The 16,651-nt window shown below is 40.5% G+C and overlaps 4 protein-coding genes across 6 annotated transcripts; 2 read left to right on the top strand and 2 right to left on the bottom strand.

Annotated features, from left to right (window-relative positions):
* Positions 1-8: 8 nt before the first annotated feature.
* On the top strand, positions 9-2,365 carry LOC118409336 (GTP cyclohydrolase 1 feedback regulatory protein-like). The gene is made up of 3 exons (XM_035810300.1): positions 9-209; positions 670-764; positions 1,333-2,365. The coding sequence occupies exons 1-3, from the start codon at positions 174-176 to the stop codon at positions 1,553-1,555; spliced, it is 354 nt and encodes a 117-aa protein (XP_035666193.1). The 5' UTR covers positions 9-173; the 3' UTR covers positions 1,556-2,365.
* On the bottom strand, positions 2,156-6,202 carry LOC118409308 (dnaJ homolog subfamily C member 17-like). The gene is made up of 11 exons (XM_035810246.1): positions 6,024-6,202; positions 5,603-5,672; positions 5,351-5,409; positions 4,965-5,052; positions 4,739-4,815; positions 4,409-4,499; positions 4,216-4,259; positions 3,956-4,033; positions 3,632-3,712; positions 3,209-3,358; positions 2,156-2,802 (listed from the first exon to the last, which is right to left on the bottom strand). Exons 1-11 carry the CDS (start codon positions 6,090-6,092, stop codon positions 2,569-2,571), a joined length of 1,041 nt encoding a protein of 346 aa, XP_035666139.1. The 5' UTR covers positions 6,093-6,202; the 3' UTR covers positions 2,156-2,568.
* LOC118409325 (protein aveugle-like) lies at positions 6,124-12,959 on the top strand. Of its 2 annotated transcripts, none has more exons than XM_035810278.1 (5): positions 6,124-6,222; positions 6,672-6,794; positions 11,081-11,182; positions 11,459-11,599; positions 12,153-12,959. In XM_035810278.1, the coding sequence occupies exons 1-5, from the start codon at positions 6,138-6,140 to the stop codon at positions 12,176-12,178; spliced, it is 477 nt and encodes a 158-aa protein (XP_035666171.1). In that variant the 5' UTR covers positions 6,124-6,137; the 3' UTR covers positions 12,179-12,959. The 2 variants fall into 2 exon arrangements, with proteins under 2 accessions (XP_035666171.1, XP_035666180.1); XM_035810287.1 differs by having other exon boundaries at positions 6,173-6,225; positions 6,664-6,794.
* Positions 12,960-13,001: 42 nt separating this feature from the next.
* LOC118409315 (protein Flattop homolog) lies at positions 13,002-15,899 on the bottom strand. 2 transcript variants are annotated; one of them, XM_035810259.1, is made up of 4 exons: positions 15,606-15,899; positions 14,700-14,762; positions 14,042-14,296; positions 13,002-13,849 (listed from the first exon to the last, which is right to left on the bottom strand). In XM_035810259.1, the coding sequence occupies exons 1-4, from the start codon at positions 15,630-15,632 to the stop codon at positions 13,694-13,696; spliced, it is 501 nt and encodes a 166-aa protein (XP_035666152.1). In that variant the 5' UTR covers positions 15,633-15,899; the 3' UTR covers positions 13,002-13,693. The 2 variants fall into 2 exon arrangements, with proteins under 2 accessions (XP_035666152.1, XP_035666162.1); XM_035810269.1 differs by lacking the exon at positions 15,606-15,899 and adding an exon at positions 15,136-15,559.
* Positions 15,900-16,651: the final 752 nt, after the last annotated feature.

Here is a 16,651-nt window from a genome sequence, read left to right as displayed (position 1 = left end):
CGCCGCTCTCCACCAATCACAGTGCGGAATGAAGGAATTACTTCCGGTGTGACGTCATAAACGCGAAATTGTTACAAACACTCGAGAAGTCCTTGGGGGAGACATCAGGAAGCTGAAAACTACGACAAAAGATTTTTTCGAGGTTTCAAGCGCAGTTGGAAGTGCTAAACACCATGCCATACCTACTCATCAGCACGCAGATTCGAATGGTAACAGAGAGAGTGCAATTTTCATTCCTATGCCAACCATAAACAACATTTGCTGATCATATGTGCAGGCATGCATGCCCTTCAAGTGGGCATGATACAACCTTGCCTAACCCAAGACTACCTTCAACTAGACTGGAATTTGCAATCAAATCCCAATCTTGTTGATCAGTTGATTGACAAAAAATTGGCTTGTTTCAAAGTCTCGGGAGAAGGATTCTAGGAGCACGTTGTAACGTGGACAACATGTTTACATGTTTGTGTTTTTAATAAGTAGGTTCACTGCATGTGGTAGTGAAGGCCCATGAGACATGGACAACAGAACACCTATGGCCATTGTTATACGACATAGGCCATATACTTCTGTAAAGCATGGACTGTTAACAAGTCAGTGTCCTTTGCCTTTGACCACAGTTTGATTTGTGAGTGGGGTTATCACATGAGGACACCTTTTGTTTTACAGGAGTGTGGTCCCACCATTGTAGGGGATGTGGAGTCAGACAAAGACTTGATGGAGTACCTAGGGGCGACTCTGCAGCAGATGCTAGGAAATAACTTGTAAGTACCAGGGCTGTCAATTTGAAGTTGGAGCAAGGAGGAACAATTGTTAGTACATTGTATGCATTGCACCTCTTTTGTTGGAGAAGCCGACCACGTTCTGGACCTGTTCACACATCACAAAATCGAACAAAAGACACACCTGTACTCCGTGGGGTATGTGTGTGTCAAGCAAAACATTGCCATGAGGACATGTATTTAGCACTGTGTCTACATTGCCATGGTAATGATTTTGTTCTCTCCCTTGCATTACCTAGAATTCTGTTTTTCCCAGCATGTGAAGGGATCCTTGAAATGGTCTATAATCCAGTTCACGGTTTACACTGTGTGCGTGAAACTGAAAGCCCCTAATTTGTAAAAAGTTCTTACTTGGACCATTGTTTAGTTGTACAATGTACCTGTCCTGTCAGGGGCCTTCAACATTGACATATTACCCACAGTGCACCACATGCGTAATCCAAACCGCTAACTGGCTTAGTGATGGTGACACTAGTGTGCATGATCCAATGATAGGTGCCCCTATTAATGAAGGTTGAGAGTTTAAATCCCGGCTGTTGTCACTCCGCAGCAAAGAGTGGCGGACGCCCAAGTCTCCTCGCGTGGTGCTGGACCTGCTGGAGAGGCGCGGCTGGCGGGTGGTGGGGATGACGGGGATCGGGCAGACGTGCGCATGGACGTTACACAAACCGCTCACGCCGCAGAAGAAGCAAGCAAACGGTCACCAAGAGAAGGCAGCTGCCACCAATGGGGAGCCTGCACCACAGAAACTGTCCGACATGGACCTGTCCTGACACTTGTCATGGTTACTACTGACTACCTTTATTGCTGTATTATGTACTGTACATCCTTTCATACCAAATGATCCACCTGCAATGAAGCATGAAGACAGTATTTGGTTCTGGGAAAGCTCTTGTTTTGATAACAAGGAACCCATTTATTGTTCTCCTTTTGTAGGTAATTACCAGCAACAACACTGTGGCAAATTAACACTTCAAAGGTGTTAACAATTCTATTTTGTCAAATCTGGTGCAAAAAAAAGAGCATTTAATATAGAAAGTGTTTGCCAACTTGCCATACTACCGAAGTACTGATAACTTTTTTTATAGGGCTGATTAAGCAAATAGGCCAATTATATCTATATTGTGAAGTGGGAGGTACTGGTACAAAGTGCATATACGTGTGATTGATTTTACTGAGGTGAGTCTACTCTCAAAACCTTACCTACCATGGACACTTTAAGAACATAGAGACATTAATGTATGGTGGTGGAGCAGGTTAAGGATAGAAAAAATTGATGAGATTATTGTTTTATATGGTAGGATTTTTTTAATGCTGGGATTTTGTAGTAATGTACTTTTCATTAGTTGAAAAATATGAGATGCAGACAGTGAGAGGTAAAATGCCTTTAATACTGTATCATACTTTAGGCTATACAAAACTTCAAAAATATTATAACACAATATCTATTGTACGAAATTGAAGACCTGTGATGTACATTATGAGCAGCTCAAATGGTTAAAAGCCCTTAAAAGTTTTACCAGTATTATTCTACCTATATATCAGGTTACAACAGAACAGGGAAAATAAATAGATATTTCATTTCTCTTGTCTTCAGATTCTTGATTATATGTTCAAAAGTTGGGGTGATTAAAAATGATGGTGCACTCCAGAGTGTCAGTAACATTCTACTACAAAACTGTAAGTACAGAACTGATTAGGAATTCTTCAGCAGAACTGGAACTACCGGGTTCATGATTGAAAATTATACTAAAGAAGTGGAACTATGGAACTGAAATGATGAATTCTACTTGAACCACAAATCTACTACAGAACTACAACTTCTATGGTCCACTAAGGTCAGACGTTGCTCCTTGTCAACCATATCTTCCCTTTTCCTATGTTCCTTCTCCTCGTCTTCTGCCTGCATCTGTTCTGCCAGTCTCTTCCTCTCCTGGGCTTGTCTCATCCTCATCAGGACCAGGTTCTCAAAGTCTTGGTCGCTCACTGTGGAAGAAGACGTCTCTGACCTTGCAGGCATCTGGAAGAATTACAATTTTTTTGTCAGAAACATGATTGCACTTTGTTTCAAAGGGAATGTCATGTTTGTTTGTAGCTTTTGCCAATGTTAACCAAAGGATTGAAAAGGGCTGCAGTCCATAGCTGGCCCTATCATCTGGTACAACCTATGACTTATCAGTGATCAGATTTTTATGGTGCTACAAAAGACACTTATTGTTTTATGTGGTGTGGATTGAAGTTTAAAAGTTGAGTTTGTGGGGCTATTAGATATGGGAACATTATTATTTAAGCCTTGTTCCAGTTGAAAAAAAATTCAAACATGTAAATAAATCAGGCTTTATTTCAGGATAGAAAGTTGTCAGTTGTGGTCCACTTTTTGCAAAGAACAGAAGTCAACAGAAAGTCACCAGAGTCTAATAGCTCACCTGTGTCTCCCACCTGCTGGCTATGACAGGTGTAGGTGCTGCAGCTGCATCAGGTGTTGCCGGGTGTTGGCCCTCCTCTGGTTTCCCAGACAACCAGGACAGCTGCAGAGGGTTGCCTGGATTTCCGACCTCATACTGCACTGCCATCACCTGGAAAACATTTAAGAATTTCATTCAAAGACAGCCTTTTAACTAAAACTGATACATTAGACTTCTAGAATGCCAATTAATAAGGAGGGCAACCCTGACAATTGGAGAGATGTGAAACGTTTTCTTTCTAATGCTTTTAGTTTCTGTTTCTTACTTCCGACAGACAAGATATTTTCTTCATGAAAGCTCTTTGGTCTGACCTTATGCGCAGAATATTGTTTCAAAAGACTTGCATTTCACCTCCAAGTGACGGAGAGCTGATAAATCACTTACTGCAGCCTGCTGCTGGGAAAACTCCACCACTGCACTGCCGTTTTTCTTTCTTGACACCAGCAGATTCAAAATGTCCCCATACTGCATCAACAACATACACAACATACAGATTATCAACGACCATGAACATACCTGTATTTGATGTTGTGCACATGCTCCAACAAAAGTTGAAACCATCAGAAGGCAACTTGTTTTATAGTCTCCAAGTAAAGGTAAGATCTGAGTCTCAGTGCTTTACATTAATATTTGGTGCATCTATTTAGTAGCGAACCATTTTTTACTCTTTACCATGTATGATAGGTGTGTACAATATTGAAACCTTGCCTTTCTAAAGCAGCTCATGAGGAAGTCGTACGAGTATCCTCCATTGGTCTCATCTCCCTTCTTACTCTTCCACTTCACCTGAACGACAATAAATGTCAAACCATGAAACAATGTGCAAAGTGAGTACTTAAACTCGCAAACAAGTTCTGCAAAGTTGAGCGATGGAAAACAAGATACACCTGATAACATGAAAAAAATGCATTCTATCAAATCCATTATAATTTCATTACAACGTGTAGATGTGTAAAAGAAACCTGTACCTTTAGTTTTGGTGTTTCTACTTCAGTTGACTGTGCTGAATACACTGAAAAGAAAAGCAGTTATAACAAATACAAATTTGAGAACTGAACAAGTAGAAAAATGTGGGTCCTCAACACAAATGCATTGACTCAGAAATTTCTAGAAGCCAACACTATTTGACGTTGCTTTGACAGATAGAAGCCTCTGCAGTACCTTTAGCTTCCTTCTCCCTTGCCAGCTGTTGCCTGAGAAGCTCCCTTTCCTGCTCCAGCTGTCTCGATCCTTCTTCTCGTAATCTTTTAATCTGTAAGGCAGAGTCAGGGTTCAATGTCTATTTTTGTAAAACATTTAGTGTCACTGTTTTTTCAGATTACAAGGTACAGTGTGTACAAACATTTAAAGCACTGTCAATTTGTTTTATACTTCAAAGACCAAGTAGTGGCTAGGACACATTGGATGAACTACTAGCACCTTAGCCGTTGCCTTAAAAAGAACGTACATTCTACACAGACAAACTGTACGAGCATGAAGGCATGAACTCACCTCTGCTTCCAGGTCACGCGCAGCTGTGATATCTGCAGTTCTCTCGGCAGCAGCTGCCTGTTCCCTTGCCTCCAAGTCTAAAGAAATACACAACATGGAATAAAGGCAATGCAGACCATAACAGTAAATGTTTGGCTGGAGTGGTCACTATTCTGGTTGGCGCTGCAAATGAAAACAATTCAACTTCAATTGACTAAGCACATACTTTATTGTGAATAAGACTTACCATCCTTGAATTTCTTTCGCTTACTGTCAAGATGTCTGTTCCTGATTTCAGTCTGTTTCCTGGCTCTTAAGACTTTGTCATAGGCTGCCTGTAAAGTTTTAAAAGAAATTGATTTTTTTAACGAGATTGTTCAAAGCAAGGTCAAATGAGTTGGAAATAGCTGTGCACGGAGATATAGGTGGACATTTGTTTTGAAGGCTGACAAGTAGACAGGAGGGAACAGTTGTCGTCATTGTCATTGTCATTCAAATCAGAATCAATGAAATTATATTTAGAAACACAATATACAAACTTACTTAGTATCATCCATTACTTGGCATTAGTCAAAAACAAATTTCACAGTAAAAGATGAAATGGGGAGGATACTTGGACAAGGAAGAACCTACCTTAGCAGCGACATCTGTGAGGACTTCAAGTGCCTTTGACAGCTGGTGGAATAGATCCGCTGAAACAGAATTAAGAAGACACAAAATAAGATTCAACATAAATCGAGCTGCATATTTCCAATTATGGATGCGCTGTGGATTTTTGCATCTTCTCAGCATTCTTGCTTTTATTGACATACAACGAAGGTAAAATTTGACCACGTACTTGACCCAAATATAAAATGAAAAGACAGAAGTCTAGGCCTGCATTACCTGCTTTGGGGTTGTCTGGGTTCTTGTCTGGATGGCATGTTAGTGCTTTCTTTCTGTAGGCCTTCTTGATCTGTGAGATTTACAGCATAAAGCAAGTTAGTCATGAATACAGAATAGTGTCCTAATAATTACTTAAAAACGCAGTAGAGCTATCGTTTCTGTACGCCCTCCTCATGGTGTCGACCTTGTATCTAAACTTGTAGCGTAAACTTGTAAAGTTTCCAGACTGGTTCCGTTGTAAAAACGTTGTGGAAACGTCAGGATCACTATGTAATGGTATGCCCTAGCTGCCTGGCTAGCTAGCTACTCACTCGATACCATAACAGTTATTTACGGAACAGCGCAAGTGAATACAACGAAATTTTGCATGGTAGTCGAGAGTGAGGTATTCTATCAGAAACAGTCGCTACTACCGTCCTACCGTCTTCTCGTCGGCACTGGGGTCGATTTCTAGCAAGCCGTACAGATCCAGTTTCGCAATGTCCGCCATTTTGTACTTCCCGCTATGCTTTGCGATGGGATATTCCACTCGTCGATGGGGGGCAGCAGAGCTCTAAAAACGTCAGAGTCTCAGACTGGTGGTTCTAGTGGTAGAGAACACAACAGAAACTCAAAAACAGGTCTGTGGCGTTTCTCCTTTTGTAACTAATTTTTAAGGTTTTCTATACAATTAATGAGGCACTATAGGAATTAATGCACTCGAAGACGATTCGATATCCATTTTCTGTCTTTTGTATTCCTTGAAGAAGCAGACTAGTTGCTTGATATATTTTGGGCTTGAGGGAGGGGGGGGGGGGGATAAAAAACAAATAAATGTGCATGAAAAGCTGGTAGTTTCATTGGGGGGTTGATAAAACCTCATGGAACTAATAGTTATAAATGAAGTAGTAGAAATCATTTAGTATTAGAGAAAAGCCTATTAATTTTTGTGCCTTTGTTTGGGCAAGGAGCTTGGTTTGGGACTCAACACCAATTTCAAACCTGAAACCTTACTACTGCTAGGGAATGAAAAAGTACCTGGTATGTTTGGTGACTGTCCAAGTCTTTTCTAACACCAAGTTTGTTGCAGGTTGTTTGCGTGTGAACAGTAGGAAGATGGACACTGATGTGAAGGTGCCCCTGAGCAGAAGGCAGAGTGATCAGGCCAGCAGCAGTGGTGCCAGCAGACAGAAACATAAACAGACTAAACCAGGTGGGTCTGTTTGTGGCTTTCTCTTAATATGTGCAAGGATGCTACAGGGAATATAACCTCCCCATAACCTCCTTGGCCTGTGTAACAGAAACTCTGCTGTTCATGGATACATAATAACGTTGTACTGGCCCCTCCCTGCTAGATGTTGGATGGGCATGATTTAATCAGTCTATTTTTCTCTGTTTGAAACTTTCGGTAGATGTGATCTCCAACCAGTTGTTTGGTTTACACATGTTTTTGAGGCTTTCCAAACTTCTTTCTAGTAGAAGTAGTAATAGTAGTATACTATATAGCCATACTATTGCAGTGTATTTAATTACAGCACTGTTGGAGTCATACCTCTTCCGAGACCAGACGTAAAATGACCAAGACCTACTGTCCACACACACACGTGCACATTGCACACACATGCACAAACACACATACTAGTAATATCCAAACAGAGGGTCTTGGTTACTCCCCAAGCAGAGGTTGATGGGGGAAATTGTGAGTCTTTTTCTTATATGCCGTCTTTTTCTGTCCGCTAAACCAACAACCTCTGCTTCTGGTAGGGCTAGCCGACAGAAAAAAATGGCACATAAGAAAAGAATGATGATAAGAAAAGGGTCGCGATTTTCCCTGTCAAGCTCTGATTGGAGAGTAACCAAGAGCCTCTGTTTTACGCCCATTCCTCGTTAAAGGGGCAAATTGCTGTCGCACATAAGCAGCGGGCCACAGATTTCTTTAAAGACACAATGACTACGTATTTTGCCCTTTTCCGTTACAAGTACATGATAGTAATATGCTAAGCAATAATTTCCCACCATTGTTAGTTGCCTTTTGGTCGTCCCGGGTAAGGTTTTGCTTAGAAACACGCTAAAAACACGTGTCGGAAATGCTATAAAGGTGAATATCGTGGCATTCTGATAATGAAAAGACGTTAGTTCTTTAAATTTTCAGTCATAATTTACATCAACCACTTAGGCCGGCTTGTCACGTGTTGATGAACTTGTCCAGCAGACGACCTTTTTACGTCAGATGCCGTTTTATTCTTGTCGCCAACTTTTGTATAATTTACGTTACCGAACTTCTGTTGGGTGTAATTCGCTTACGAAAAGACATTTTCCGATAATTTTTTCACTGTTTTATCTGCTAAACAGTGGTGTTGCGTAACAAACAAATGATAGAACACATAAAACACGAATGTTGGAAACATGACTATAACCGCCAATCTCAGGCCGTTTGTCACTTTTTTGATATAATTTACGTTACCATAATAAGTCCCTTAGAATCATAGAAAGATCGTTACTTTTGTACTCATAGGAAAGAATGCTCCCAGATAAGTAATTGCCTGCAGCGTTAATCTTTCCAGAGCTGTTTGTTAAAATTTTATTTATCAATAAAAGCATAAATATAATTTACGTTACCATATAATTTACGTTACCATTTTTTTTTCTTCAACATGTCATCGGATGTTCAGCAAGAGCACATCAACCAAAGACGTATTATCTGCTGTAATGTTACTGTAGGTGGGCTTGGCTTGCCATAGAGTCACAATGCAGTCTGTTTATATGTTCCTGTTTCAGTGAATTTTACGATGCTGGGACTTTTCATTTCTCATAGGAACGATGTTCAAATGATAAACCTGACATGCACCAACTTGGAAAGATGCGGGTGTTTATATTGATATCTGATGCTTCAATAATCAACATTACACGGAATGTATAGTACCAAGTTGAATGAATGTATATTGGGTTGGACTGAACCAAAATAAACCCCTGTTGTCAAAGGAGACTCGTCCAAGTTTGTCGTCATTTTGCGCGCTTTTTGAAGATCACACGACTGGAATGACAGAAATTCATGCTCAACACTGACTGATGAAGTAACTTAGTAAGGCACGTTTCAAGCATGTTTGTCTTAAATAGCAACAGAGATTATGATCAGCTAATTATGAAGGTCTGCGGTCCGTGGGACCGCGTAGCGCAGTGGGACCGTGTTCGCCCCGTGACCGAGAGGTTGCGGGTTCGAATCCGCCTGCCGTGTTACCGATCTTGTGCCCTTGGGAAAGGCACTTTACACGGCTTTCCTCACTATACTCAGGTGAAAATGAGTACCTAGCTTCGGCTCACGGAGATTTACATCATTCACCCGGACGGGAGACCTGGCGCATATGAAAGGGTATGTCACCCCGTAAGGGGCGGTATAACCCCGTCGTGTATAAACATGTGCGAACATGTGCGATCACGTCGACCGATGATGTATGTTCGTCTGTATCTCTGTGGATCTGCCGCTACCAGCCCAAAGCTGCCTAGGTAGATCCGTGTAATGAGTTGTATCATTGGCAAATAAATAAAATAAATAAAATAAATAAGGTCAATGTAGTCAAGATTCGTGTCACAGAAATATTTCTCGTTTTACACAGTGGACCCCTTTACGTACAGACGGCGGTAAATCAGCGACACTATTTACGCTAGCGCCACGTTATCTACATTGAGGACTTGTCATTGAGTTATAAGCTCCATGATCAAAAGCATATGGGCTGCAGAAGTTAATAGCTCAAGTTAAGACTTCACTATCATTAGATGTTCCGAAGTTTTCACCTTTGCTTGTTAAGGTTGGAAATCTTGTTAATTAGAAGCAAACTACTCTTTCAACCAGTCGTGACAGCACAGAATTGATGCACAGAATTGTTTTACATGGACAGACACATGGTTCAAGGCAGAAAGCTATTTGTGAAACCAATCCCACTCTATAAAGTCAAGATCTATATAACGTCAGGCTTGTCATGTAATCGTGGCATTAGTATAAAGGGACAGGCTGCCAGGATAACTTTAGAACAGACCAGTGCCTTTACACATGCAGCTCTCTTTTGGAAAATTCACTGTTGTTTATAGCCTTGCTCATCTACAAAAGCCTTGTTATACACATATTACACAATTTTTTCTCCCGGTATTATTGAACCACACGATATAAGGTGTATGGATGGACATTTTGTTAGGTAGCACATTCATTCTATATTGATGTGACATTGTGTTTGTTCCACGAACAAAGATTGTCCTGACATTAAAAAATGTTTTATAAGAAGTGCGATAACTGGTGTTTAGTTTGTTGTCTTTCCAATATCGAAAGCTTGTGCTAGAAAGGCCCAGTCCATCTGGTGCATGTTGCCATCGCATCATGTCCTGCTATTCCCAAAGACTTGATTAAAGGACGCGAGGACGAAGCGGTTCTGACATAGAGCGTGTGATTGCGTGAATCCTTTGTTACTTAGCATGTATTTAAATAGACCCCGCCAAGATAGAGACCTTGCATATCTTGGGTGTCTTTCCGCAGAGTCCGGGTGGGTACAGGACGAGCAAGATTATACGGGTATTCCGGATAACAAAGATACACTTTTTTGCTACTCTGAGTTAGCAACATGAAGATAAGAGGTCCAGCATTATAGACGAACATGACCTGATCAGTTCAAATAGAGCCAGTATGTACACTATTCGGCTTTCCTCCAAATGTTAGAGATTCTGTAATTTACGTTACCACAGTTCATTGGCATTTACCTGTAGAATAGACGTCGCCTGCTTCCAACCATTTTCATAAATATATTCTATTTCTCTTATCCCATCCTACAGGGTGAAAATTAAGGAGTATTAAACGGTTTGTCTTCATATCAGAAAAATAACATATCATTTATTTACTTTTATACAAATGTAGCAAACTTAATAGCTAGTAATTTTGATGATTATTCCGAAACAAATGACACGGCGGTTAAATATTTCTCATTGGTGTGTAATTTGAAGGTTTTGGGTTGGAAAATGCGCTAATTTGGCTGTTGTTAATCCACTATTACTTGCTGGAACATTTCTCTGTGTAGTAATATGCTCTTTATTACGAAATTGTAGGAAAAATGACATGGCCTACTAAAAATCAAGTATCTCCAAAATTAAGCGTGTTAGCACCAGACAAAAATAGCAAAAGATGGTCGATATAAGTGGTAACAAGTTCATACCAGCAGGTAAGCGTTTTGGACAACTTTATTTTTTACAATTTTCTACCTCCAATTTTCCCAGTTAACGAGGAATGGGCGTTTACATAATACATATTATGTGTGTTTGTGCCACTTTCAAAACTGAGAGAGTAGCTGCACTGCTGTTGAGCCAAAGAGAAAGGCGAGGAAAGCCTGTGGACGGCATTATTTATGAAGAGGTCTTTCCTCTATGAGCTATTGTCACAAGGTAAGATTTTGAGAAAGACAGTTGGTGGTAAGCAGTGTAAGGATTGCTAATAAAGTATGTTTGTCTTTCCTGGTTTAGCATACATTTGGTCTCATGAGGAAGTGATGAGATGGTTCAAGAAGCATTGTGCAGACTACTACAGGAAGTACGCAGAGGCTTTTACCTTCCATGAAATTACAGGTACTGTATTCTTTCTTATGTATGATTAAGACCAAAACTAATACAACCTGATATTATCATGGTTCATCCATGCAATGTTATTGTGTGGCCATTGCATCTATTCAGAGGAGTTTGGCCACTGGAGGGTTTCATTTTCCCGCAAAAGTTACCCTTGCCATAGGGTCATTCTCTTGGGTAATCGTTGACCATTTTATCAGAATTCCAGCCAGAAGTCCTTACAGGAAGGTCAGGTAGAGGCTGTTTTGGACTTACTATATTAATTTTCCCTGTACTCAGGCCAGTCCTTGATGCGGCTGACTGATGAGAAGTTAGAGAGGATGGGGATCACAGACGAGCAGCACAGAGCAGACCTGATGGGACATCTGTACAGACTCAAGCTCAGGCATGAGGGCATGGAGCTCAGGGCACTGGAGAAAGGTGGGTTACTGCACAAAATACTCTCCATCTCATTCATGGCAATATTGTTAATAATAATGGTTTTATTCAGAGCAGAATTTGTACTGATTAGCAGGGGTTGGGCCCCCGAGTTGTTCTGACAGTCACATCACATACTGTGGTATTCAAAATTGTCATATTCAATATTCATTAAAACATAGATAACAAGCTTTTCAAAATACATAGAATACAAAATGATACAAAGGGAAATGGAGGCAGTGTTCTACTATTGTGTGTCGAGAATGACAGACTCAAAAAGAGCATATAAGTTTGATAATTCGGTACTGCATTGTTCTTAAAGTGTTCCATTCAGGCTTGGATTGTGTTCAGTTGAATTCATACTCCAATTCACACACTTACTCTCCAAACAGAGGTTAGAATCCGGCATGATTTGGATGTCTTTTTACTCACTGTATTGGGCTTACTTATCAGATTTTCTTTGTTAGGCAGTGTATAAAAAGAAAGCCCGACAACATGTTCGAGTACTGACTCTTTATACAGTGTTGTAACCAATTTTATGTCTCTTTGATTTTAGGTCCAGGTCTGTGCTATAGCGGGTAAGAAAAGCATGTGTCCATGATATTATAAATGTGTATAAGCATATTACAACAAGAAAAGTTTGTTGGTCAGATGCATATTCTTGAAAAGCAAGGTTTAGGTTACTTAAGGCCAGTAGTGCTTTTTGAATAGGTAAATTGGTTCACTTGCAAGAATATAGGAAAGACTAAGAAGCATTTCAGATATTGAGATATTGCTGTTGTGAACATTCTGCAATGCAACAGTAATAATTAATAAATGTAGATGCGGGTAAAGAAAATATTTTATTCATAGACAAGGAGACCACTTTTATTTATGTCATTCAATTTATGGACAACCAGGGCCTGTCTTTAGAATTATTTTGTGTCAGACCTGTGTATATGACAACATAGTTTAGCACCATTTTATTCTACACAAGCTCTATAAGTGAGTGAAACATGATTGAAAGACTAAAAAAAGTAAAGACAGGTTAATAATCATGGCTAGCAGCTGAGCAGTTTACAAAGCTAAATATCAATCTGTTAAGTAAGTAATAATCAGTCATTTAAATCTCTCTCTAGCAGCTTTCAGCAACAAAAATATATCTAATACGATATACTTAATATGTGTAATATGACATGCTACAGTTGGAAGCCTTTAATCGTGAGATGTTTGTTACGAGATGTGAATAATTTTGATTTTGCTTCTAACTTTTATTATATGTGATTTGAATATAATGTTATTACAACATATATGTACAACTACTATTGATTGGTGAAGGAGAAAGATTATACTTGACAAAATATTAAAATGTGTCTGTACAGTACTTACTAATATGATGTTTGTCTATTGACTCCATACAAATGTGTTGTTTGTTACCAGTTACCACATGTATATGTAGACACACATAACATGTTCTGGCAACAGTGATATCATAATGGGTATGGCTATGTTACATACACGTTTACTTCTACACATACATGTATGCATAGTATAGTTTCCAGTGCAGAGGGGAACAGAGAAATGTGTTCATAGAACCAACAGCTCCCAGACAAGTGTACACATGTGTCATTAATTCTCCAAGATGTAACCTGGGAATGTGCTGATATACAAGCTTCTATTGTAAGTGTAAACATTAAATCCAGCATACAGGGGTAAATGCAGTCCTCTGCCTACAAAGAATAAGACTGGGTAATTGCCTCTACAACATGACTTCCACTGTTCACCATAGCATTTTGTTACTTCTATCGGATTCTTTTACAAATACCAGAGAAAGCTTTAACACCTAATATATATGCATAGCTAGTATGTACTTCTCAGACAAGTTATAGTCCATAACTTTCCTATTTATCCAGAGAGGAGCTCTTCCTAAAACATTTCTAATCTCTCCTGAGAAGCTGAGTTGCTGATGCTACTTCTCTTACTGCATATGACTAGCAAATTGTGTAATCTCACACAAAAAAGCAACATCGCTGGGACCATTGCTTTATTTACAAGTGCAGAAATGAAATGTACAAAAAGAAAAGAAAATGGAAGGAAGGTGACATTTTTGGTCAGGCTCTAAGATTCCACCTCAACGACCCTCTCCAGTGCTGGTGTCGGCACCCTATCCGGGGCAGCGGGGCTGGGTGCTTTGGTGGGGGTTGCAGACTTCTGACGCTGGGGGGCGGGGGACTTCAGCTTAGGGGGTGCAGACCTTGCTCTCAACTCCAATTTCTGTGTAAAACAACAACAGCTCTGAGTCATTAAAAAAAGTCTGTCCTGAAACTTGCTAGCTGGCATTCTACTGATGCATGCATCTTTGCATACATGAAAATACATTTGCACATTGGTAATGTATGAAAGTGACTAAAAATCAAATTGATACTGTTTCAAACCAGGCAGATGACTGTATTTTAGAGTCCTTACATGCAGCTTGGCAATGTTGAAGCCATTGCTGGCAGTGTTGAGTTTGGACCTCTGTTGTGCCGCGAGGATTTTGTCCGCAGCCTTGGCTGACCGTGCGGTGAGACTGGTTGGTGGGCAGGGCGGGATGGACTTGGGCATGTCCCAGGTGCCGAGGAACGTGCCCCAGGGCGAGGTAGCAGAGCGTGGGACCCCGGGCAGGAGGTGCCCGCGGTTGTTGGCTACAATCTGGGTGAATCCTTCCAGTTTAGTTGGCCTCTGTGGTTGGAAAGTGTTGGACACAATTAAGTCAACATGATGTAAACATGTAGAGAAAAATATCATTTAAAACATTAGATTTCACAGAATCAACTTTTAGTGAATACATATTGCAAGCTTTATAAGCTATACTGACATTTCATTAGGCAAAATTTAATGGTGAATAAGGAATACTAGTTGTATGTTTACGATTTGCCAGGAAAAAAAATTGTTGTGTTTCTTTTGTAATACATAACGTTACACTACACTGGTTGAAGAGGAAAGACATTGATAATCAACTGGAAGGTACAAAAAGGTTTGTTGTGACAGACGTGAATTGTACAGACGCTCGCCACAGGATTGTGTAAAGCTGGTGAAGCATTAAACCCTTGACATCAAAAGGGAACTTGACTCTGGACCTTACCTCCTTGTAACCGCTGGGCACGTTCCAGTTCTGGAGACGCTTTGGGTCGAAGGCATTCTGGTACTGAAAAATTCAGACAAAAAAAAACGAACATTTCAACAGCCTTAACGTTAGATAACAAACGTTCACATGGTAAATACCAAACGAGAAATCACAAAGGGATTAAGTTACGCTCGCAACAAACTATTATCTTGTAGATGTTACGACATCAAACAAGGGACTTGTTTGTTCGCCGCTCAGACATCTGTAATGTTAGATGTTGTAGTTTAATGCTGCAAGTCGGCCTAAACATCACAAATGTTAGAGAATTGTGTCACGTATAATGTGATCTCATTGGATTTGTTTGTCAGGATTTGATGACTCCAAAATCGTAACACTTCTAGTGTAGCAGCGCTTGTAATCGTTGACAACAAAGGAAGACTGAAGTTTTACTGGCCTTATGTCTTGGTGACTGCATTAACAGAAGCTGGGATGCATGATGCTAAGGCTTTCCCATATGCACTCTTGACGACAACTTTGAATACTTTCGCCCATTACACAGTATATATATGCACCTTCTCAAAGTAGTTACATGTATGGTGACAATGGAAATCTTGCAACAAACGCAATTGTTACAACTAACGTTACAAGCTTCAATGTTGCCCCTTCTTTGGGCCCCTCCCCCCAGAATACACTTTCAGCAAACATATTTTCCTACCGTTTGGGGCAAAAGGCAAGAGCACGGAAATTCTGGTAATGACAGCTAATGCCTTTTTTCGACAGGTTGTTGTTGAGACAACCTTCGCTGTTTGTTGTGGTAAGCCATCGCTATTGTATCAGTCACCAAGTGTCAACATACGGACATTACCGACTTGTGAGGCCATGACGGGCTCCCGCCAGCCGGCACAGAATGGCAAGTCTGCCTACCTGATTTGCACTGAAATGGCACGCCATGCTCGTTCACTTGGACCTCCCCTACTGACGAAGCAACAGTTGGTTCTCTTCGGTGGATAAATGCGGGATGTCGAGGGTAAATAAGATCAAGGGCGGCCGAAGTAGCCACTTGTTGACTATCCCTGCCAGCACTTAGCGTCCCGTTGTTAGGGCAACTGCAAGACTCCTTAGGTATATCAATAAATCGCCGATGAGCCCATCGCGTTGATGCGTTTTTAGAAGTCGCATAACAGCTTTTGTTGCTGTTATGTAATTAACTTTGTATGATTTACTAAGCATTCATGGCTACTTTATCACAAAACTGCAGACAGTGACCTCGAAATAAGTATCTACATTTGGATCCTATTGGGATTACATTGACACAAGACCGCCTAGGTATATTTTGTGCCTGATGTACCTGCTTTGAAGCAAAGAGCCCTCACAAAGGACAGTCATAGAATCAGAATGATGATCACAAAGGTTAATGAAAGGATTTACCTGTTGTATTTATTTTTCTTCAATCCTCTGTTAGTGTTAGGCTGTTTGGGGGGTAAATCTTTTCTCATATGCATGCGTATTGCACCCGTATGTCTAGCCTCCTTCACCGGCCTCTTTGGGGGCATTGGCGTAAGTTGTTGGGACGAGTACAATCTACAAGCTTCCCGGTATAACGTTATATTCCTTTCCCGGCATTTTTCCTTTCGCGGCATATTTTCCTTCCCGGCGTATTCTCAGTTAAAAATCGCGAATCGACCTAAGATTAAGAAACAGCTAGTAACATTACTAGTAATATGTTTTTGTCGGCATGCGGAAGCCTCCTTCACCGGGGGCATTGACGTAAGCTGCTTAATTCAATGCCCCCTAGGCCTGTGAAGGAGGCTACCGCATGTCGATAAAAACATATTACTAGTAATGTTACGTCTCCACTGTGAGGAGGAAATATTCCCAGACAAAAACTCTGACTTACTTTACTGAGATAAATGGCCGGCACCGTGTCTTTTCTGGGTTTGCCATTTTTTCCCTTCACGTTTAAAACCTAT

The sequence above is a fragment of the Branchiostoma floridae genome, chromosome 1 (genome assembly GCF_000003815.2).
Source record: "Branchiostoma floridae strain S238N-H82 chromosome 1, Bfl_VNyyK, whole genome shotgun sequence".
NCBI lineage: Eukaryota > Metazoa > Chordata > Leptocardii > Amphioxiformes > Branchiostomatidae > Branchiostoma > Branchiostoma floridae.
This window is presented reverse-complemented; position numbering and strand designations above follow the sequence as displayed.

Coding starts and splice junctions, on each gene's coding strand:
- LOC118409336 (XM_035810300.1), top strand. CDS start 174: ATGCCATACCTACTCATCAGCACGCAGATTCGAATG. Junction 210..669: donor TCAGCACGCAGATTCGAATG/GTAACAGAGAGA, acceptor TTTGTTTTACAG/GAGTGTGGTCCCACCATTGT. Junction 765..1,332: donor CAGATGCTAGGAAATAACTT/GTAAGTACCAGG, acceptor GTCACTCCGCAG/CAAAGAGTGGCGGACGCCCA.
- LOC118409308 (XM_035810246.1), bottom strand. CDS start 6,092: ATGGCGGACATTGCGAAACTGGATCTGTACGGCTTGCTAGAAATCGAC. Junction 5,053..5,350: donor TCACAGATGTCGCTGCTAAG/GTAGGTTCTTCC, acceptor AAAACTTTACAG/GCAGCCTATGACAAAGTCTT. Junction 4,500..4,738: donor CGCGTGACCTGGAAGCAGAG/GTGAGTTCATGC, acceptor TCTGCCTTACAG/ATTAAAAGATTACGAGAAGA.
- LOC118409325 (XM_035810278.1), top strand. CDS start 6,138: ATGGGGGGCAGCAGAGCTCTAAAAACGTCAGAGTCTCAGACTGGTGGT. Junction 6,223..6,671: donor CAACAGAAACTCAAAAACAG/GTCTGTGGCGTT, acceptor AGTTTGTTGCAG/GTTGTTTGCGTGTGAACAGT. Junction 11,183..11,458: donor TACCTTCCATGAAATTACAG/GTACTGTATTCT, acceptor CCCTGTACTCAG/GCCAGTCCTTGATGCGGCTG.
- LOC118409315 (XM_035810259.1), bottom strand. CDS start 15,632: ATGGCGTGCCATTTCAGTGCAAATCAG. Junction 14,763..15,605: donor GCCATTTCAGTGCAAATCAG/GTAGGCAGACTT, acceptor TGAATTTTTCAG/TACCAGAATGCCTTCGACCC. Junction 13,850..14,041: donor TCAACATTGCCAAGCTGCAT/GTAAGGACTCTA, acceptor TGTTTTACACAG/AAATTGGAGTTGAGAGCAAG.